The sequence below is a fragment of the Rhinatrema bivittatum genome, chromosome 2, assembly GCF_901001135.1.
Source record: "Rhinatrema bivittatum chromosome 2, aRhiBiv1.1, whole genome shotgun sequence".
In the NCBI taxonomy this organism is placed as follows: domain Eukaryota; kingdom Metazoa; phylum Chordata; class Amphibia; order Gymnophiona; family Rhinatrematidae; genus Rhinatrema; species Rhinatrema bivittatum.
In genome coordinates, this window is record NC_042616.1 from 411,595,549 (window position 1) to 411,613,906 (window position 18,358).

General features: G+C 42.1%; 1 protein-coding gene across 1 annotated transcript in view; it reads right to left on the bottom strand.

The window, feature by feature from the left end:
• Positions 1-18,358, bottom strand: part of LOC115083311 (galectin-1-like) — a 40,151-nt gene that overhangs the window by 12,489 nt on the left and 9,304 nt on the right. Inside the window, exons 2-3 of the mRNA XM_029587115.1 lie at positions 8,300-8,379; positions 6,138-6,309 (exon numbers count right to left, since the gene is read on the bottom strand). Of these exons, the coding sequence (XP_029442975.1) occupies positions 6,138-6,309; positions 8,300-8,379 (252 nt within the window). The remainder of the gene's footprint in view (positions 1-6,137; positions 6,310-8,299; positions 8,380-18,358) is intronic.

Sequence of the window (18,358 nt, forward strand, 5' to 3'; positions counted from 1 at the left end):
CGATGAATCCTTTCCTTTTACATGGGCAGAACATAAATTAAAATACCTGGGAGTTTGGATGCCTAGGAATCTTAATACACTTGAACATTACGGAGGTCACTCAGCTGCTCGCATGGCAGTCACTTCCGCTATCTCTCATGGGAAGATGCGCATTCCTGGAGATGGTGATTATACCTAAAATTTTGTATAAGTTGCAAATGCTCCCCTGATGGTTTACATTAAGTGATCTGAATCTGCTTAAATCTTCCTTTCTTTTATTTGAAATGGTAAAGGAACACATTCAGTTCTATTAAACTGGTGTAATAAAGAGGCTACAGATCTTGACTTCCCAGACCTTAGATACTATAATGCAGCGTGTCAGTTGAGCTTTATGGGCGAATGGTTCTCTGGCAAATATGCATACTATGAAAACGTTTCCTCAATAATATGTTGCTGCCATGGTCACCTATATACCTACTGCATGCAAATGATAAACAATTGCAGAAAGTAGTGTGTATGAGTATGCTACTGCAGCTTTGTATGCTCTCATGGCGTTGGTTCTGTAAGCCAGCGCTTCTCAACCGGTGTGTCGCAACACACCAGTGTGTCGCCAAACACCGGCAGGTATGTCGCATATCCCGGTGTCCCACTGCCCCGTTGTACTTTCCTTCTCCCTTTTTCCAGCCCCTACATGCCAGTTGGAAACCTCCTTTCTTCCTACCTCCCAGTGGGAGAAGGAAGAAGGGAGGAAGCCTTTGATTGGCCGGTGAGGCAGGCATCGCATAGCCCAGGGTGGGGTGGCAGGAATGGCAGTGTCGAACCCCGACGAAGCAAGGCCATCACGGGAGCCAATCCCTATGGTGGCGAAGAGGAAGCCCAACCCTGACCGAGGCCACCACGGGAGCCCATCCCTGTGGCGGCAAAAAAAGAAGGCCCGCCGGAGTAAAGCCGCAGCAGAACTGAAGCCCATCCCTGCAGTGAAGGAAGAAGTTTTTGTTGAGAGTTTGTGTATCTGTGTGTGAATGGGTGCCTGGGTGAGAGCTTGTGTCTGAGGGTGTGAATGGTGCCTGGGTGACAGCTTGTGTTTGTGGGTGTGAATGGGTGCCTAAGTGAGAGCTTGTGTCTGTGGGTGTGAATGGATGCATTGGTGAGAGCTTGTGTCTGTGGGTGTGTATGGATGCATGGATGAGAGCTTGTGTCTGTGGGTGTGTATGGATGCATGGATGAGAGCTTGTGTCTGTGGGTGTGAATGAATGCATGGGTGAGAGCTTGTGGCTGTGGGTGTGAATGGATGCCTGGGTGAGAGCTTGTGTCTGTGGGTGTGAATGGATGCATGGGTGAGAGCTTGTGTCGGTGGGTGTGAATGGATACATAGGTGAGAACTTGTGTCTGTGGGTGTGAATGGGTGAGAGCTTGTGTGTGTGGGTGTGACTGGGTGCTAGGGTGAGAGCTGGTGTGAATGGGTGCTTGGGTGAGAGCTTGTGTGTGTGGGTGCTTGGGTGAGAGCTTGTGTGTGTGGGTGTGAATGGAAGCCTGGGTGAGAGCTTGTGGATGTGAATCGGTGCATGGGTGAGAGCTGGTGTGAATGGGGGCGAGAGCATTTGTGTGTGATTGAGAGCTTGTATATAAGAGAGCATGAGTGTGACTGAGAGGGAGAGACTGGTCAGGGAGGTGATGTGTTTCTGTGTGAGAGAGAGAGAGACTGGTCAGGAAGATGTGGGGTCTAATTGGAGGTGTGTGTGTGTGAGTGACTGGTTGTGGGTGCTAAGGAAGAGAACTGTGAGGACAGAGCTTCAGCAGCCTTTGCTGCTTCTGGTGAATGCTATTGGCCTGGAAGGGAAAGGAGTAGGAGAGTTGCTGGAGAGGGTAAGTAAAGGTGACTTTTTAAATTTATTTTTCTTGATTGACTGCCATTTTAATTATTGGGTATTATGCAATGTCTGCTGTTTTGAAATATTTTATTGATATTTGGACATGTTTTAATAATTTTTATGAGTTTTTAATTGTTGGATATTATTCTGTTCAGCAGCTGTTTTGTAACATTTTTAGTATAGCTTTACAATTATTTCTGTTTGAGGCTCTATAGCAGCTTGGCTTATTCTGTTTTCCCAATAGGAAATGTATTAGTGTTTAGGGCCTGGTTTAATAGTTGTATTTCTTATGTAGGGTTGTTACTGTTGAGTGTGTTCCATAATACAGGTGTAACTTTGTGTGGGTTAGTTTGTGTGCATTATTGCAAATCCTGAGAGTCTGTTAGGTGCTATATTTCTCTTTCCATTTCTCCAGGTTCACACTGCATGCAGAGTGGCTTTTTTTGTTTTCCATTCCAAGTTCTGTCTCCATATTTATAATTTGTGGTTTTTCTGTATTTGGTAAAGGTCAGTTCTGAGTGTGTGACCAAGGTAAGGTATTTTACTAGCATGTAGGCATTTGTATCAATCTTATTTGTTGTGTTTTCTCAATAGGATATGCATTAGTGGTAAATTACATACGGAAGGCTATTGTGCCTGGTAGTAAAGGGAGTTTGTTTTGCTTTTACTGAGATGTCATCAGAACCAGAATATCTTTTTTATATGGTGAGTTGTACGGGTAATGCCCTAGATCTGCTCTCCACTCATTGCTGGGGGTTGAGGGGATTCCTGTGGATGCCGAGTGCATGTTTACATTTAGCCCCGTGATGGTCACATGTTCAGTGTGTCACGCATGTGAGAACCATCTGTCAGGTGTATCCCAGCCAAAAATAGGTTGAGAACCACTGCTGTAAGCGATGGGACTTGCAATTTACTTGATCCCTTCTGCAGCCTCTAAAGACTTTGCCTCTGGTGTGGGACAGGCCATTATTTTTCACATCTGGAGCACTTTGGGGTTAAAGAGCATTTTGGATCTCTACCAGGAGGGTAAACCTATTTGTCTCACTTTCACCAAGCTTCAGCAATGCCAACAAGTTTCAGCTACACAGTTTCTTGCCTACTTACAAGTAGGTACTTCGTTTCTTGAATTGCACCCTGAGCACTGGAGAAATATACTGGCCATGGGTTACTCTGTTAACTGGGGGGGGTAGATTCTAGGCCCATAACCCCTACATTGTAAGGATATGTTCACATGATGTGTTCAGAGTTATTTTGATAACTCCATGATATGGGAACTATTGTTCAGTAATTTGGCTGCTCCATGAGACAATTGGGCAGAAAGTTGTATGGAAATGGTAAAGAGGGGGGTGGTAGTTGGTAATGGGGTTTTTGAAGAATGTAACTTGCCCGCGGCCGCCTTGGCATCCCCCGGCACAGGCCGCAGTGCCGGGGGACTCGGGACCGCCCTCCCGGCCCACCCCCGAACCATCGCCATGCTCCCAGACACACCCAGGACCGTCCCCTGACCACGGACACGCCCCCGGACACGCCCCTCCCACCCAAAAGTACGGGCACGCGTATGTTTTTAAAATCTACCTCTTAGTCTTCCAAAGTGATAACTTCAAAGGACTAATATTTGCATTACTATATCTGAAACGATCCTCGCCTAGAATTGTTTTCTTTCTTTATTGTTTTCCTGTTGATGTAATGCCACACACTAAAAGGAAGGCAAAATTGAGGCCTCCAATTGGTTGACCATACCCGATTCCCCAGTAGGGCAGACTGCTGTGGGAGAAGTATTAGAGCTGAATTCTTCTCCCCAGGTCGAGGAAACATCATTAAGCCCTGGGGCACTGGAAATACCACCACCACCTGGGATAATAGGGGGTTTAACCCTAGAGAAACCAGGAGAAAAACAAGAAGGAAATCTGAGTACCCTGGATACGAATAATATGGTAGATCAAGTTGAGAACTTAAATCTAATTGGCAAACAAAGCAAAATTATTCTCAACTATGTACCTTGGAGAAATCTAGTATTCCTCCTAAAGATACTAGTACTCCAAAATCAATGAATTTAGACAAAGAGAGTCATCAAGATCAAGATATTGAAATTGTTATTAAATCAGATAGTTTGCTATTGAAACCTGCAAATGTAACTCTGGAAAATGTATGGAACTTCTTGGTTAAGATGGATGATTCAATTAATAAGTTAACTGAAGCAGTACTGAGAACAACTAATACTTCTGTACAAAATTCTATAAAGTTGGAAGAACAAAAAAAAGAATTGATTGAATTAGATAAAAGAGTTTTGCAAGTTGAAAAAATTCAAAATCATCAAATAAAGGGAGAAGCAGAAGTATATAGAAGGATGGAGGATTTGGAAACTCTATAAGATCTTTAAATTTAAGAATAAATAATTTTCCATTTATTAAAAATCTGAATCCTACAGAATTATTTAGAAATTATTTATTGCAAATTTTGAGTATTCCTGAAAAATGCCTTCCTGTTATAGTAAGAGCTTTTTATTTGGGACTAAAAGAAAAGGATCTAGGGCAAGAACAGCTGACAAGGGATGTTGAGGGAAAAGAAAGTGAAATTAAAGAGAATTCCATAGATATTTCTGACTTACTGCAAAAGTCTCAAGAAGAAGTAGAGGTTAAATCAAGAGGGACTTTATTGATTCAATGAGTTTTTATAACGGTTAGAGATAATATAATGAAAATTTTCTTCCGCAATCGCCTAAAAACTTTTTATGGGCAAAGACTCTGGATTTTTCCAGACTTTGTAAAATCTACGCAATTACGTAGGAAAAAATTATTACTCTTAAGAAAGGATGTACTAGATAAGGGAGGTTATTATATATTAAGGTACCCATGTCGATGCTTCGTTAAATTAAATGGAAAGAACTATATATTTATAGATCCGGAGGATCTTGGGGGTCTTCTCAATGTATAGATCCGGGTTATAGAAAAAGAATAGGGTCACATAATGCAAATTTTTCTAATATATCTATTTGGTTTTTACCGCTTAAATGGAAAAGTATCACTTTGTTTTTTCTTTACTGTGTAATAATGACTCTAGTAAAGAATGGATATATACATTGATATTTCCTAAGATAGATGATTGTGAATAGAGTTAGTCATTATAATATTACAGAGTATAATTTTATTTGTTGTACTTATTTGTTTAAACAATAAATAAAGAATTAAAAAAAAAAAAAGAACACACTAACAAGTGCCATGCTGGGTCAGCCATGGTTCCACTGAGCCCAGCATCCTGTCAGCAACAGAGGTCAGGCTGGATAACAAGTACCTACCAGATCCCTCAACAATATTTCCTTTTTTCTTTTGTTTGCACAATACATATACATTTCAATTTTAATAGAACCTCTTGGGGACATCTTTTGAACACAGCAATAAGCCATCAGATGACAATTCTGTAACAATTGTACATTCCCATAAACTGTTTACACACATAATATCTCTGCTGCTAAATGTTTTCTTATATTTTTAACTTATACCCTTTTTCCCATCAAACCAAACACACAAAAGCCCCGGGACTTAAGTGCGTCCCAGGGCTTTGCGCGCGCCGGCGGCCTATGCAAAATAGGCGCGCGAGTGCCCTGTGTGTGTAAATCCGGCAGGATTTACGTGCGCAGGGCTTTTAAAATCTAGCCCTAAGGGAGTAAGAGAGCATAAATTTAAGTCCTACCTGGATTATAATTCACATATAAAGTTCTCTTTATTTAAAGACCCGTAGTTTTTCCTGGCGAATCTGGCTGAATCCCGGCGAAGCCCAGCAAAGCCCAGCTTAGCCGTACACCTTTTAAGCGCGCACGGCTTTAGCGGCGCGCCGGCGGCAGCTACATGCCACTAAGTGTTCAATTATGTAATGATAGTCTTTCTTCCGGTTCCGGCCTCGGACATACCCCTCCGGCGTCGGTAATTGCAGGCTGGTGATGTTAGAAATCTGGGGGCAAGAATAGGCTTACCCCTGGATTTCTCAGCTGCAAGATCAGGCAAATTTTGCCACCTTCTCCTCTCAGTCTCTGTTGTTAGTGTGTTCTTAAGATACTGTAGTACAGGAGGCTGGTTCTGTGAGCTGGAAGCCCAGAATAGGAGGAAGCTGACAGGAAGGTGGGAAGGAGACAAACATTCAATTCTCAGCCATAGAACCATCCTGGTCCAAGCCTCTCAATTTTGGTTCCCTTGCAAGATGCAGGTGGTTATTTTTAGTTTCTGAAAAGCACCTGCCAGTCAACCCCAATCACCATCCTCCAAAAAATAAAAAAAAAGTAGGATTCCTCACCTCTGTGTTTTCACCCTGATGAAAGGGGAAGGTACTCTCCCTCTGTTCTGTCCCCCATTCATCTGCTTCCTTGGAGTTGCACACAATGGTATTAATATCCCCCTGGTAATCGAACCGAGGGTTAAAGTGAAGCACATAATTGGAGCCGTCTTTTCCCAGGTTGATGGTAAAGCTATAGGAGGGGAGGGGGAAAAAGAGCAAAGTTAAGGAGTCTCCTCCAAAGACCTGGGAAGGGAATTCCTTCAGAAAGATTCACAGGTTGCCTGAACATGCCCTGAGCAATCTATTGAGAAATATTAGCAGGTATGAACTGGAAGTTACAGCTTAACATGAAATCACTGTATGCCATATGCAACTAGTTCTGCTGCAGCATAGGTCACTGCTAGGAGTTTATCAAGCATTTACAAGTTACTATTAGTGGCAACGCATGTAAAATTCTCTTGAAAAGAATTATTCAAATCCAGGTTTCCTGGATTTTTAATGTTTGTGTTACTTGATTGCCAGTTCTGTGCACTTGGCCTGGCAGTTTGCTTCTGCTCCTTTGTGTTTCTCGCTCAAATATGCAGGGCCATCTGGTGCCATGAAGCCTTCTATTCACAACCTGGGGATGTTTCCATTATTCTCTCTTCCCAACTTGTTATCTTGAGGTTATAGCATTGACTGTTCTTGGGTGGGGCCCATGCACCAGGGCTCCTTCTAGAACCCTGCAGTCATGGACCCTAAATCTGCTCCCTTTGAACACAGACAGCTGCCATATAAAGAGGAGAATTTTAAAATCTTACCTCCCCACCCCCCAAAACTAATCTTTAATAAGTGTTTGTCAGCTTAACATGAAAAATGAGATGCCAAATATGTTTGTGAATGGCGCTGTTATGATCTGTCCAAGAAAAATGCCCAGCTTAGATTTTAAAGCGCAATAGAAATTATGATTTTGCACTTGCAACCATTCTGAAAGTGATTCAGCTTTAGACTTGGCATCTGAAGTCTTTTTCCTCTGTATTAAAATATATAAGTTAACATGTAGACATAATTCTTTCTATTGTGCCCTCACAATTATTATTGTGCTTTCAAATCTATGCTAGGTATTTTTCTTGGATAGTTTTTGAGTATTTCCAGTGGTCTCTGTTATCTGGTTTGAGTATGGAGCTGTTATGAGCCAAATCTTTTTCCAATCTGGATTTTCCAATCCTGGATTGTCTAAAATTTAGATACAAGAACCGTTCTCCTGCTGCCCTTCCTGTGGGAAGAAGCTCCTGCTTGGTCAGTCTGTATTTGGCTGACAGACCTGCTGCCTCCTCCCCACTGAGGTAGTGAGGCCAGAAAGCCCTGAAGTCCTCAGACCCTCCATGTGCAACAGGTTAAACAGAACTAGAACACTTGGCCAAGCAGTTATGAACTCCTTGTGAGGCACAGTGAAGAGCTGCATTGGTGCCTTGGCCAGCAGAAGAGTCCTTGGAGCTGCTTTTCAGGATGGTACATTTACTAGCAGACCACTTCTTGGCATCCCTACCTGCTTTGTATTTAATGGCCTCTGGTGTGGCCAGTGCTTTCTAAAGCATCACTGCTACCCCTTTTTGAAAAGCATCTGCAGCAGAGGCAAATGGAACAGGTCCAGGTGCAGTTTTTTGCCTCAAAAAGGTCCAGCCAGGGTTGCTAGGGGCTTGTTTATTGGTTGGTTTCTGTTTTGGGTTTCTTCATACTTAACTTTTTTTTTTTTTGTTTGGTACCCAGACCAACATTAAACCAAATAAATGAAAGACCCAAAACAAAAATCAGGACTGCACATCCCTGGACTCCAGGAACTATCTACACACTGACTGCATAGTGTTTGGATCATGCAGGAGACCCAGAGTTTAGTAAGGCCTACTTCATTCTGAAGGTTATGAGTCTTATTCTGATTCCATTTTCCCTTCCTGACAGGTAAGTCATGACAAAGATACCATCCCTGTTGCTGCACTACATTCATGAGCTCATATGCTCACTCTTATAGTAGGGTTACAAGGACAGAACTGGTTAACCCTGACCTTGTTTAGGAATCTAATACCTGGCTTGCTACATGACCGTGTAGCAATGCCCTATCCAGAGATGACTGCAGCAATCCCTGCTGCACAGATGAACAGCCTCCCATGTCTCCACAGTAGAGACCCCTTAGCACAACTTACCAATTAGCATCCTTTGGCACAAAACCCTTAATGCGAATGCAGTGACCAGGGTTTAGATTCAACTTGTGTACAATAATTCCCTATGAAAAAGGAACAGGGAAGATATTACTCAGGTCCTAAAAACTACCAAGTCCCCAGAATTACTGCACTTACCCCTTCCCTTCTAAGCAGATTAATTAATCTTCCAGGTAACCATGCAATATCTACCTTCCTGATCATGACAAATAGCTCAGGTTAAACCACTGTTTCCTGAAGGCTGGAGAGTGTTACAAGCTGAATGCACTTTCCCTATAGGATGCATTGCCCAGGCTTTGGCTTAGAGGAATTTGCCTACAATATTGATTTTGGTAATCAAATCAGGAGTTTAGAAGACTTGTTAAAAAAAAAAAAAGGCTTCAATCTTTTGCTTTACAGAAAATGTTTTGTGCAACCAAATAATAATGGTGGGAGGTCAGTGTCTGATGTCTACAATAAGTCTGGGACAGAGTTCACCACCTCACTGTAAGGGAGCCATCCACATCCCATGTCCTCATTTCTTTTCAAATGCTCCTCAGTACAGAGGGAATAAAAGGTATGCACTGTTGGTGTTACCCCTCCTAAAATTCCCTTTAGTAGAAACCTCCACTACAAACCATGCCTTAGTCTCTTCAGCATATAGCCCTGAAAGCTAGTTATTTATTTATTTATTTTATTTAATACTTTTTTTATACCGGTATTCGTAGCAACATCATACGGGTTTACATTATAACTGAAAAGTTAAGAAAATTACAAATAACAGGAAGCAGGAGGTGGGAAGAGAGGAAACCTAGCGAACTAAGAAAGAACAAGAAGGAAAGCTGCAGAGATTTATTTATTTATTTATTTATTTATTTATTTACAATTTTTGTAAATCGACATTCTTGATACAAATATCAAATCAGATCGGTTTCCATTATAACAGAACAGACGCGGCTAAGGCATTACATTAAAACAAGGTGTCCGAACAATAGAACGTAACTGTTAAGAAGATAATGTTAATTAAATTAAATTAAATTAATTAAATGTTAAGAGATAATGCATATAAATTGTATATAAATTGTAGAAAAGGAACAAGGCAACTATAGGACAATTAATAATAAGACAAAGTAACAATGTAGACAATTAGTGGAGATATGGAGTAACAGAGTAACTAGAGATACAATGCTAAATATCTTGGACAAATGGGTTATAAGGGAATGAAGAGGCGAGCATCAGTCTATTGCGGGTAAGCTTGTTTGAAGAGCCATGTTTTTAAATTGGCTTTAAATCTGGTAGCGCGGGGCTCAAGCGGTAGGGTTGTAGGTAGGGTATTCCAGAGCATGGGTCCGGCTATTGACAGAGCGCGCTCCCTGGTAGAGGTAAAGTGCGCCTTTTTTAGGGAGGGTATAAGTAGGGTCCCTCTGTTGGTGGTTCTAATGGGGCGGTTACTTTGGGTGAATTGGAAAGGTTCATCTAGCCAGTCAGAGTTGTGGGTGTATATGGCTTTGTGTATAATATTGAGGGTTTTGTAAAGGATGCGAGAGGGGATTGGGAGCCAATGTAAATTTTTGAAGATGGGGGTGATGTGGTCATATTTATGAGTGTTATGAATAGTTCTGGCTATCGCATTTTGCAGCATTTGGAGGGGTTTTAAGGTGGAGTAGGGGAGACCTAAGAAGAGTGAGTTACAATAGTCCATTTTAGATGAGAGGGTGGCTTGGACTACAGTACGGAAGTCACTAGTGTGTAGGAGGGTTTTAGTTTTTTAATGACGTTAAGTTTATAGAAACCTTCCTTGAGGATTGCATTAATATGTTTTTTAGGTTTAGTTGTTGGTCAATTTGCACTCCAAGATTACGGGCAAAGCGCTTGGTGGAGAGGGTATTGTATGCTGGGTCATTGGCAAAGGCAGGTTTAGGGGTAGGTGCTGTGAGATCAGGAGTAGTTCCATTTTGGAGGGGTTCAGCACAAGGTGGAGATTAGAGAGGAGGGTGTTAATGGCAGAAATGCAGCTCTCCCAATGGTTTAGTGCATCAGATAAGGAGTCTCGATTGGGAATGATGATTTGAACGTCGTCAGCGTAATGAAAGAATTTGAGGCCAAGGTCAGAAAGGAGTTGACATAGAGGTGTGAGGTAGATATTGAAAAGGGTGGAGGAGAGAGCAGATCCTTGGGGGACACCTTGAGAGAGTGTGTGGGAGGTGGACTCAGCATTGCCTACTTTAACAGAGAATTGTCTGTTCGAAAGGTAGGAGGTGAACCACTGTAGGGCTGAGCCAGAGAGTCCAATGTCGAAAAGGTGAGAAAGTAGATGGGAGTGGCTAATGGTATCAAAAGCAGCAGAGATGTCCAGTAGGGCAAGGATGTAGCAGTGGCCTTGATCCATGCCTCTGAGGAGGTAGTTGGTGAGTGAAAGAAGGAGAGACTCAGTATTCAGATGTTTGCGGAAGCCAAATTGGGAAGGGTGGAGGATCTTATTGTTTTCGAGATGATCAGAGAGCTGGGAGTTGACTATCTTTTCCAGGATTTTGGAAATGAAAGGGAGATTGGAAACAGGTCAAAAATTGGCTGGGTCCTTAGGGTCAAGTGAAGGTTTCTTAAGTAATGGTTTAACCACTGCGCGCTTAAGGGGGTCTGGGACAATACCTGAAGAGAGGGAGCAGTTTATGATGTCTGCTAATGGTTTGGCTTTGATATCAGGTATTGCGAGGAGTTCTTTAGTCGGAATGGTGTCTGTAGGGTGGGATGCAGGTTTAATCTTTTTGAGGATAGCTTCAATTTCTTTAGGGGACGTGGGTTCGAGAACATCTAGGGAGGCGGAAGTGGGGCAAGGACCCAAGGAGAAAGGGAGTGTGGTGGATGGGAGTCTACGGAGGATGTTAACTATTTTATTGTGAAAGTAGAGGGCTAATTCTTCACATTTGCTTTTAGCTTCATTGTCAGGTATGGGGGAGGGACAGATTTGGTGAGTTCAGCAACGTTAAGAAAATAGGGCTTTGGGATTGTAAGAGTAGTCATGTATTTTGGAGGAATAGAAGTCACATTTGGCATTGAGGGTGGCAATTCTGTACTGGTGTAATGCAGATTTGAAGGAAGAGGCTTTATGGGGTGAAGAGTCTTTGCGCCATGCTCTTTCTTTCTGTCTAGTAGTGTTTTTCAAATGTTTTAAATCAGGATTGTGTACCATGGTTTAAGATTTTTTGTGGACAGGTTCAGTTCCCGTTTAGTGATGGGGCACAGTTCATTTGCAATTTCAAGGGTCAGATTGTTCCATGATGTAAGGGCCGCATTAGGGCTGGTACAATTAAGGTTAGGCAGAGCTTTGGAAAAGGCAGAAATCAAATCTTCACTGGGGCATGATTTTCTGTATGTGATGGTGGTATTAGCAGATTTTGCTCAATGCGTGTCTTAATGGAGAGTGAAGTTTCAATAAGGGAGTGGTCTGACCAAGGGACGGGAGAGCATGAAGGAGGGTTGGTGGATTGGATAGAAGAGTTAATGAAGTGTGCCGAGCTCGGTGTGCCCAGCTCGGTGGGTAGGAGCAGAGATGAGTTGATTGTAGCCAATAGTGTGGAGAGAATTGAGGAAGGTTTTGCAGGATGATGAAAGGGGGGAGGCGTCTGCATGAAGATTGAAATCACCTCAGATAATGGTAGGGATTTCTATGTTCAAGTTGTCTGAAATGAATTCAATTAGGGGGGAGGGACTGAGTTCTAGATGGCCTGGAGGGGCATAGATGAGGCAGATTTGTAGTTCTTGGGATTTGAAAAGCCCTATCTCTAGTTTGGGTGGAGCATTGATGTTCATAAGTTTGAGTTTGATGTGCTTCTTGACAGCTAGGAGTAGGCCTCCACCTTGTTTCTTGAGTCTTGGGATGGTGAAGATTTCACAGTCATGAGTGGGCATCTGATTAATGAGAACGATGTCAGAGTCCTTAAGCCAGGTCTCTGATGGCACAGATATCTGGCTTCTTGTCTAATAAAAGATCGTTAAGTAGTATGGTCTTTTTTAGAAAGTGATTGTGCATGAAAAAGAATAATAGACAAGATAGTGAGTCCTAGAAATTGTGTTAGAGGAGAGGTGAGAATGGGAAGAAGGGACTTGTAAGGGTCTGGACGGTTTGGGGGAGAGAAGGTGGGAGGTTTGCGGGTAGAGAAGTGAATGCATTCTGCTCTTGAGCTATGTGCTCAAGAGCAGAACAAATGGGCTAGAAACCCTTGAGTTGAGAAGGTAATTTAGTCCTTTTCCCACTGAGGCAATCCTCAACCTTTGGAAACATTCCCAGCCCTTTCTTTAGGGATAAAGCAACCTGGACACCAAATCCTATCACACTGCACCTTAATCCAAGGTCTGAAAGTTAGTCACCTTGAAGCTTTTTTTAATTTTTTAAAGCCCTGCCTTAGACAGGGAAAAATGTTTGAAATAGTAAAATCTGACTTTTTGTAGCAAGTACAAAAACATTTAACCTAACCCCAAATGGCAGTGACTGGATTTTGCATTCTCAAAAGGTGATTGGGTAGAAGGAAGAACATAAGATTTGCCATACTGATCAGACCAAGGGTCCATCAAGCCCAGCATCCTGTTTCTAACAGTGGCCAAAAGTACTTGGCAGGATCCCAAAGGTCGATAGATTCCATGCTGCTTATCCCAGTAAAAGACAAGTAAGCGTCCACCAAAACAAAGTCTGTAGTGAAAGAGCAAGGCTTAACACTTTCAGAACAGGTACATAGCACATGCGATTAGCCTCACAGATCCAGACAGGTGTGTGTCTGATTTTACTCCACAAGTAGGACTGCAAGAGTCATTTAACTAAACAAACATGTGGCGATGAAAGAGTGTGAGGAACAGGAACAATGCAGAGAAGAATAAAGGCTTATTTAAGGGACAGAACCTGAAGTAGAGACAATTACAGTTAGCAACATGAACGTGCATTTCAAGAAGAAAAACAACTTTGTTAGTTAACACTCAACAGGGAGGGAACACCAATGTTTAAGAGCAGATTTCCCCATTAGCTCACACTAATTAGTTCACCCACAAACTGGGAAGAGGCAGGAAGAGAGAGTTTTAGATCAGGAGCCTCAAATTCCCCCTCCCACTTCAGCCTAAGGAAGATTTCTCCCAGAGAAGTAATTATATGTTAAAGCACAAGATTAAAACAAAAAGAGCAAAGTCTTAAAGTGAACTTCACCACCACAATTATATCTTACAGCTCAGAATGTAATACTAAATATTTTAAGTAAAACCCAAAAAGCCCTCCCAGCCTCACAAAGATCCTAATTACTCACTGCCATTCTGCGTCCTAGGTCACTGCCGATCACCCACAAGATCAAACCCAAAATCTCAGAGAAGAGTAAAAATCTGGTAGTGGTCTCTGTCTTTATATACAGTTTGTGGCAGGGTCACCTGACCGGCCCCAGCCTCAGAACCAACCAAAAGAGGAGGATTTTGATTGGTAGCTCTCTGACATCTTCCAGGTTGCCTGTAGCTATCCCTCACCACACAGCATATTTGGAAACATGCCAAAACCATATTTCCAGAGTCAGCAGTTGATATGCACAGATATCTGGGAGTGAAAGGAAAGTAATAACTGTAGTTCCTCAGGGATCAGTCCTGGGAATGGGGCCAATTCAATATCTTTGTGAGTGATACTGCAGATGGTTTAACAAATTAAAAAAAATCCATATCAGCTGATTCCTTTTAATTGAATTAAATACATTTTATGACTAGATTTGCAATAGAGGGGACACAAGTGAGGGAATAGACAGAATGAGAAGCAAACTAAGGAAGTTCAAGAATGGTCAAATGCCCATGCGGCTAACACTACCACAGCTCCTACTTCCTTTTACATGGGCTTACATAATTATTCTTGCTTTTTCTTGCCCATGTGGCTGATGCTCTGTCTCCATTCTGACTGGGTGGGCCTGTAGAGGCACTTCCCAGTTGCACCTGGGGTTTTCCATTGTTGACGTGGCAAATTCTTTAAAATTCCAGAGTCTCTAGCCTAAAAAAAAGAGTTCCCAGATATGATTATATTCAATGATTTCAAAATACAGAATCAGTACAACAGGCAGACACCAGAGCCAGAGGGATGCTAGGGTAGGTAGGGAGAGACATAACTAGTAGAAAAACATGGAAGTGATTATGCCATTGTACAGACTGTGAGATCTCACCTGAAGTATTGAATTCATTTCTGGAAAGAGACAGACAAAGTGGAGGCAGTCCAGAGAAGAGATATAAAAAGGGTGAGCTTTCAAGGGTGATGATTCAGATGAACTGAACCAAATCACAGCAAACCTGGAAGATGTGGTAGGCCAGACTGACAAACTAAAGATTGGTAAATCAACTAGACCAGATGGTATACACCCCAGGATTCTGAAAGAACAAAAAAATGGAATTTCAGACCTATTTAATTTAATTTGTAACCTATCATTAAAATCATCCATTATACTGAAGATTGGAAGATCGCTAATGTAACCAAATATTTAAAAAGGGCTCCATAGTGATCCAGGAACCTATAGACCAGTGAGCCTGACTTTAGTGCTGGGAAAAATCGTGGAAACTGTTATAAAAAATAAAATCAGAAAACATTTAGATAGACATGGTGTAATGGTACACAGCCAGCATGAATTTACCCAAGGGAAGTCTTGCCTCACAAATCTACATTTTTTTGAAGGGGTGAATAAACATGTGGATAAAGGTGAACCAGTAGATGTAGTATATTTGGATTTTCAGAAGGCCTTTAACAAAGTCCCTCATGAGAGGCATCTAAGAAAACTAAAAAGTCATGGGATAGGAGGCGATATCTTTTTGTGGATTGGAAGCTGATCAAAAGGCAGGAAACAGAGAGCAGGATTAAATGGTTAGTTTTCAGAGTGGAAAAAGGTAAACAGAGGAGTGCCTCAGGGATCTGTACTTGGACTGGTGCTTTTTAATATATTTATAAATAATCTGGTAAGGGGTATGACGAATGAGGTGATCAAATTTGCGGATGGCACAAAATTATGCAGAGTAGTTAAATCTCAAGAGGATTGTGATAAATTGCAGGAGGACCTTGCAAGACTGGAAGTTTGGGCTTCCAAATGGCAGATGAAATTTATCGTGGACAAGTGCAAGGTGATGCATATAGGGAAAAATAACCCTTGCTGTAGTTACACAATGATAAGTTCTATCTTAGGAGTTACCACCCAGGAAAGAGATCTAGGTGTCATAGTGGATAATACATTGAAATTGTCGGCTCAGGGTGCTGTGGTGATAAAAAAAAAAAAGCAAACAGAATGTTCGTAATTATTGGGAAGCGAATGGCAAATAAAACGATTGATGTCATGATGCCTCTGTATCACTCCATGATGAGACCGCACCTTGAATACTGTGTGCAATTCTGGTTGCCGCATCTCAAAAAAGATATAGTTGCACTGGAGAAAGTGCAGAGAAGGGCAACCAAAGTGATAAATGGCATGGAACGGCTGCCCTATGAGGAATGGCTAAGGAAGATAGAGCTATTCAGTTTGGAGAAGAGATGACTGAGGGGGGATATGATAGAAGTCTACAAAATGAAGAAAGGACTTGAAGAAGTTAATGTAAATTGGTTATTTACTTTGTCATATAATATAAGAACTAGGGGGCACTCCATGAAGTTAACAAATAGCTCATTTAAAGCATATCAAAGAAAATTATTTTTCACTCAGCTCATAGTTAAGCTCTGGAAGTCATTGCCAGAAGATGTGGTTAAGGCAGTTAGTGTAACTGGATTTAATAAAGGATTGGATAATTTCCTAGAGGAAAAATCTATAAACTGCTATTAATTAATAAACAATAGTAGCTTGAGATTTATTTAATGATTGGGTACTTGCCAGGTATTTGTGACTTGGATTGGCCACTGTTGGAAACAGGATACTGGGCTTATTGGACCCTTGGTCTGACCCAGAGTGGCATATCTTATGTTCTTATATTCACCATGATTTAATACTAAAGGATCTAAATCAAGGAGAGGAGAGATGGGAGATATATTATAGCCACAACGAAGTGTGGAATGGTGGGCAAACACACTAATAAGAACACAATCCAACAGGTGTGCTGCAAAATCAATTACAAAGATCCATGTAAAACAAACCAGAAAAAAACAATTTAAACAGGAAGAGTTCAATAATTCCAAAATGCCAAATCTTTATTGAAATGTCAGTCCCCTGACGTGGACCGTATTTCTCAAAGGCTGCATCGGGAGGGACCAATTACATGTGGTAAAATAAAGCGGCGTTACATTCTTGAGAAATGTGTCTGCGAAAACAAAATCAATTGAACAATTGTTAGGACCAAAGAAAGGGTGGCATGGCTACAGAGGCAACCTGCTTCTTACTGCCATTGTTTTCTATGATTTAACATCCTTCTTCACACACATTAGAACTGTGCTCTTCCAATTGTAAATTCTCTTCTGGTTTCCATTTGAGCCTTCATTTATCTGTAATTGGTCCTTTGAAATTTGTTTTAACTTGAGCGATGTGTTATTTCAGGTAATTGGTTCAACCCCACCAAATCATCCTCTGGAAATTCCCCTTGATGTAGCTAATGGGGTATGGATTTTCTTGTGTTTTTACAGTTGCCTTTCTAGCCATGCCATCCTTTCTTTGGTCCTAACAATTAGGGATGTGAATCGTTTTTGAACGATTAAAATTATCGTCAGATAATTTTAAAATCATCCAAAATTGTTAGAGTGCATGATACAATACAAATGCCCCCGATTTATCATCAGGGGCATTTGTATTGTATCGTTACATAGGGCACGGGAATTATTTGGGGGAGGGCGGGAAAACCGGCACACCAAAACAACCCTAAAACCCACCCCGACCCTTTAAAACAAATCCCCCACCCTCCCAAACCCCCCCAAAATGTTTTAAATTACCTGGGGTCCAGTGGGGGGGGTCCCAGCGCGATCTCCAGCTCTGGCCACGGCTGCGTTAAGAGAAATGGCCCCGGTGGCCCTTTGCCCTTATCATGTGTCAGGGCAAATGTAGCGCCGGCGCCATTTTGGTTCCTGGCTCCCGACGTCACGCGTGCAGGAGGTCGCTCCCGGACCCCCGCTGGACCCCCAGGGACTTTTGGCCAGCTTGGGGGGGCCTCCTGACCCCCACAAGACTTGCCAAAAGTCCAGCGGGGGTCCGGGAGCGACCTCCTGCACGCGGGCCGTATTGCCAATATTCAAAATGGTGCCGGCGCTACCTTTGCCCTCACTATGACATACAGGCGACCCCAGGTAATTTAAAACATTTTGGGAGGGTTCGGGAGGGTGGGGGATTTGTTTTAAAGGTTCGGGGTGGGTTTTAGGGTTGTTTTGGTGTGTCGGTTTTCCCGCCCTCCCCCGATTTACGATTTTTAACGATTTAAAAAACAAAACAAAACACGACGATCAGATTTCCCTCCCCCCCAGCCAAAATTGATCGTTAAGATGATCGATCACACGATTCACACCCCTACTAACAATTGTTCAATTGATTTTGTTTTTGCAGACACATTTCTCAAGAATGTAACGCCGCTTTATTTCACCACATGTAATTGGTCCCTCCCGATGCAGCCTTTGCGAAACTCGGTCCATGTCGGGGGACTGACATTTCAATAAAGATTTGGCATTTTGGAATTAAAATGTTTTTTCTTGTTTGTGTGGATATATTATAGCGACATTCAAATACCTAAAGTTATGAATAATGAACAGGAGATAAGATTTTTCAATGGAAAGGAAGTTCTAGAACAAGGGGTCATGATATGAACCATCAAGGTGGTACTATGAGTAAATATTTTTTCACAGAAAGGATGGTGGATGCATGGAACAACCTCTCAAAGCAGGTGATGGAGGCTAAAACCGACCAGACTTCAAGAAGACATGGAATAAGCACAGAGGATATTCAGGTGCAAAAAAGGGAAGATATAGTGAATACATGACTTAGTGATACCATGGGTTAACCAGGTTGGTACTAGGCACTCAACCATGCTAAATATCGCTGGGTTCACTGGATACCTTGGGGCCTCTGAATTTGGAAGGAATCTGGACTCCACACTGCCAACCTTGACTTT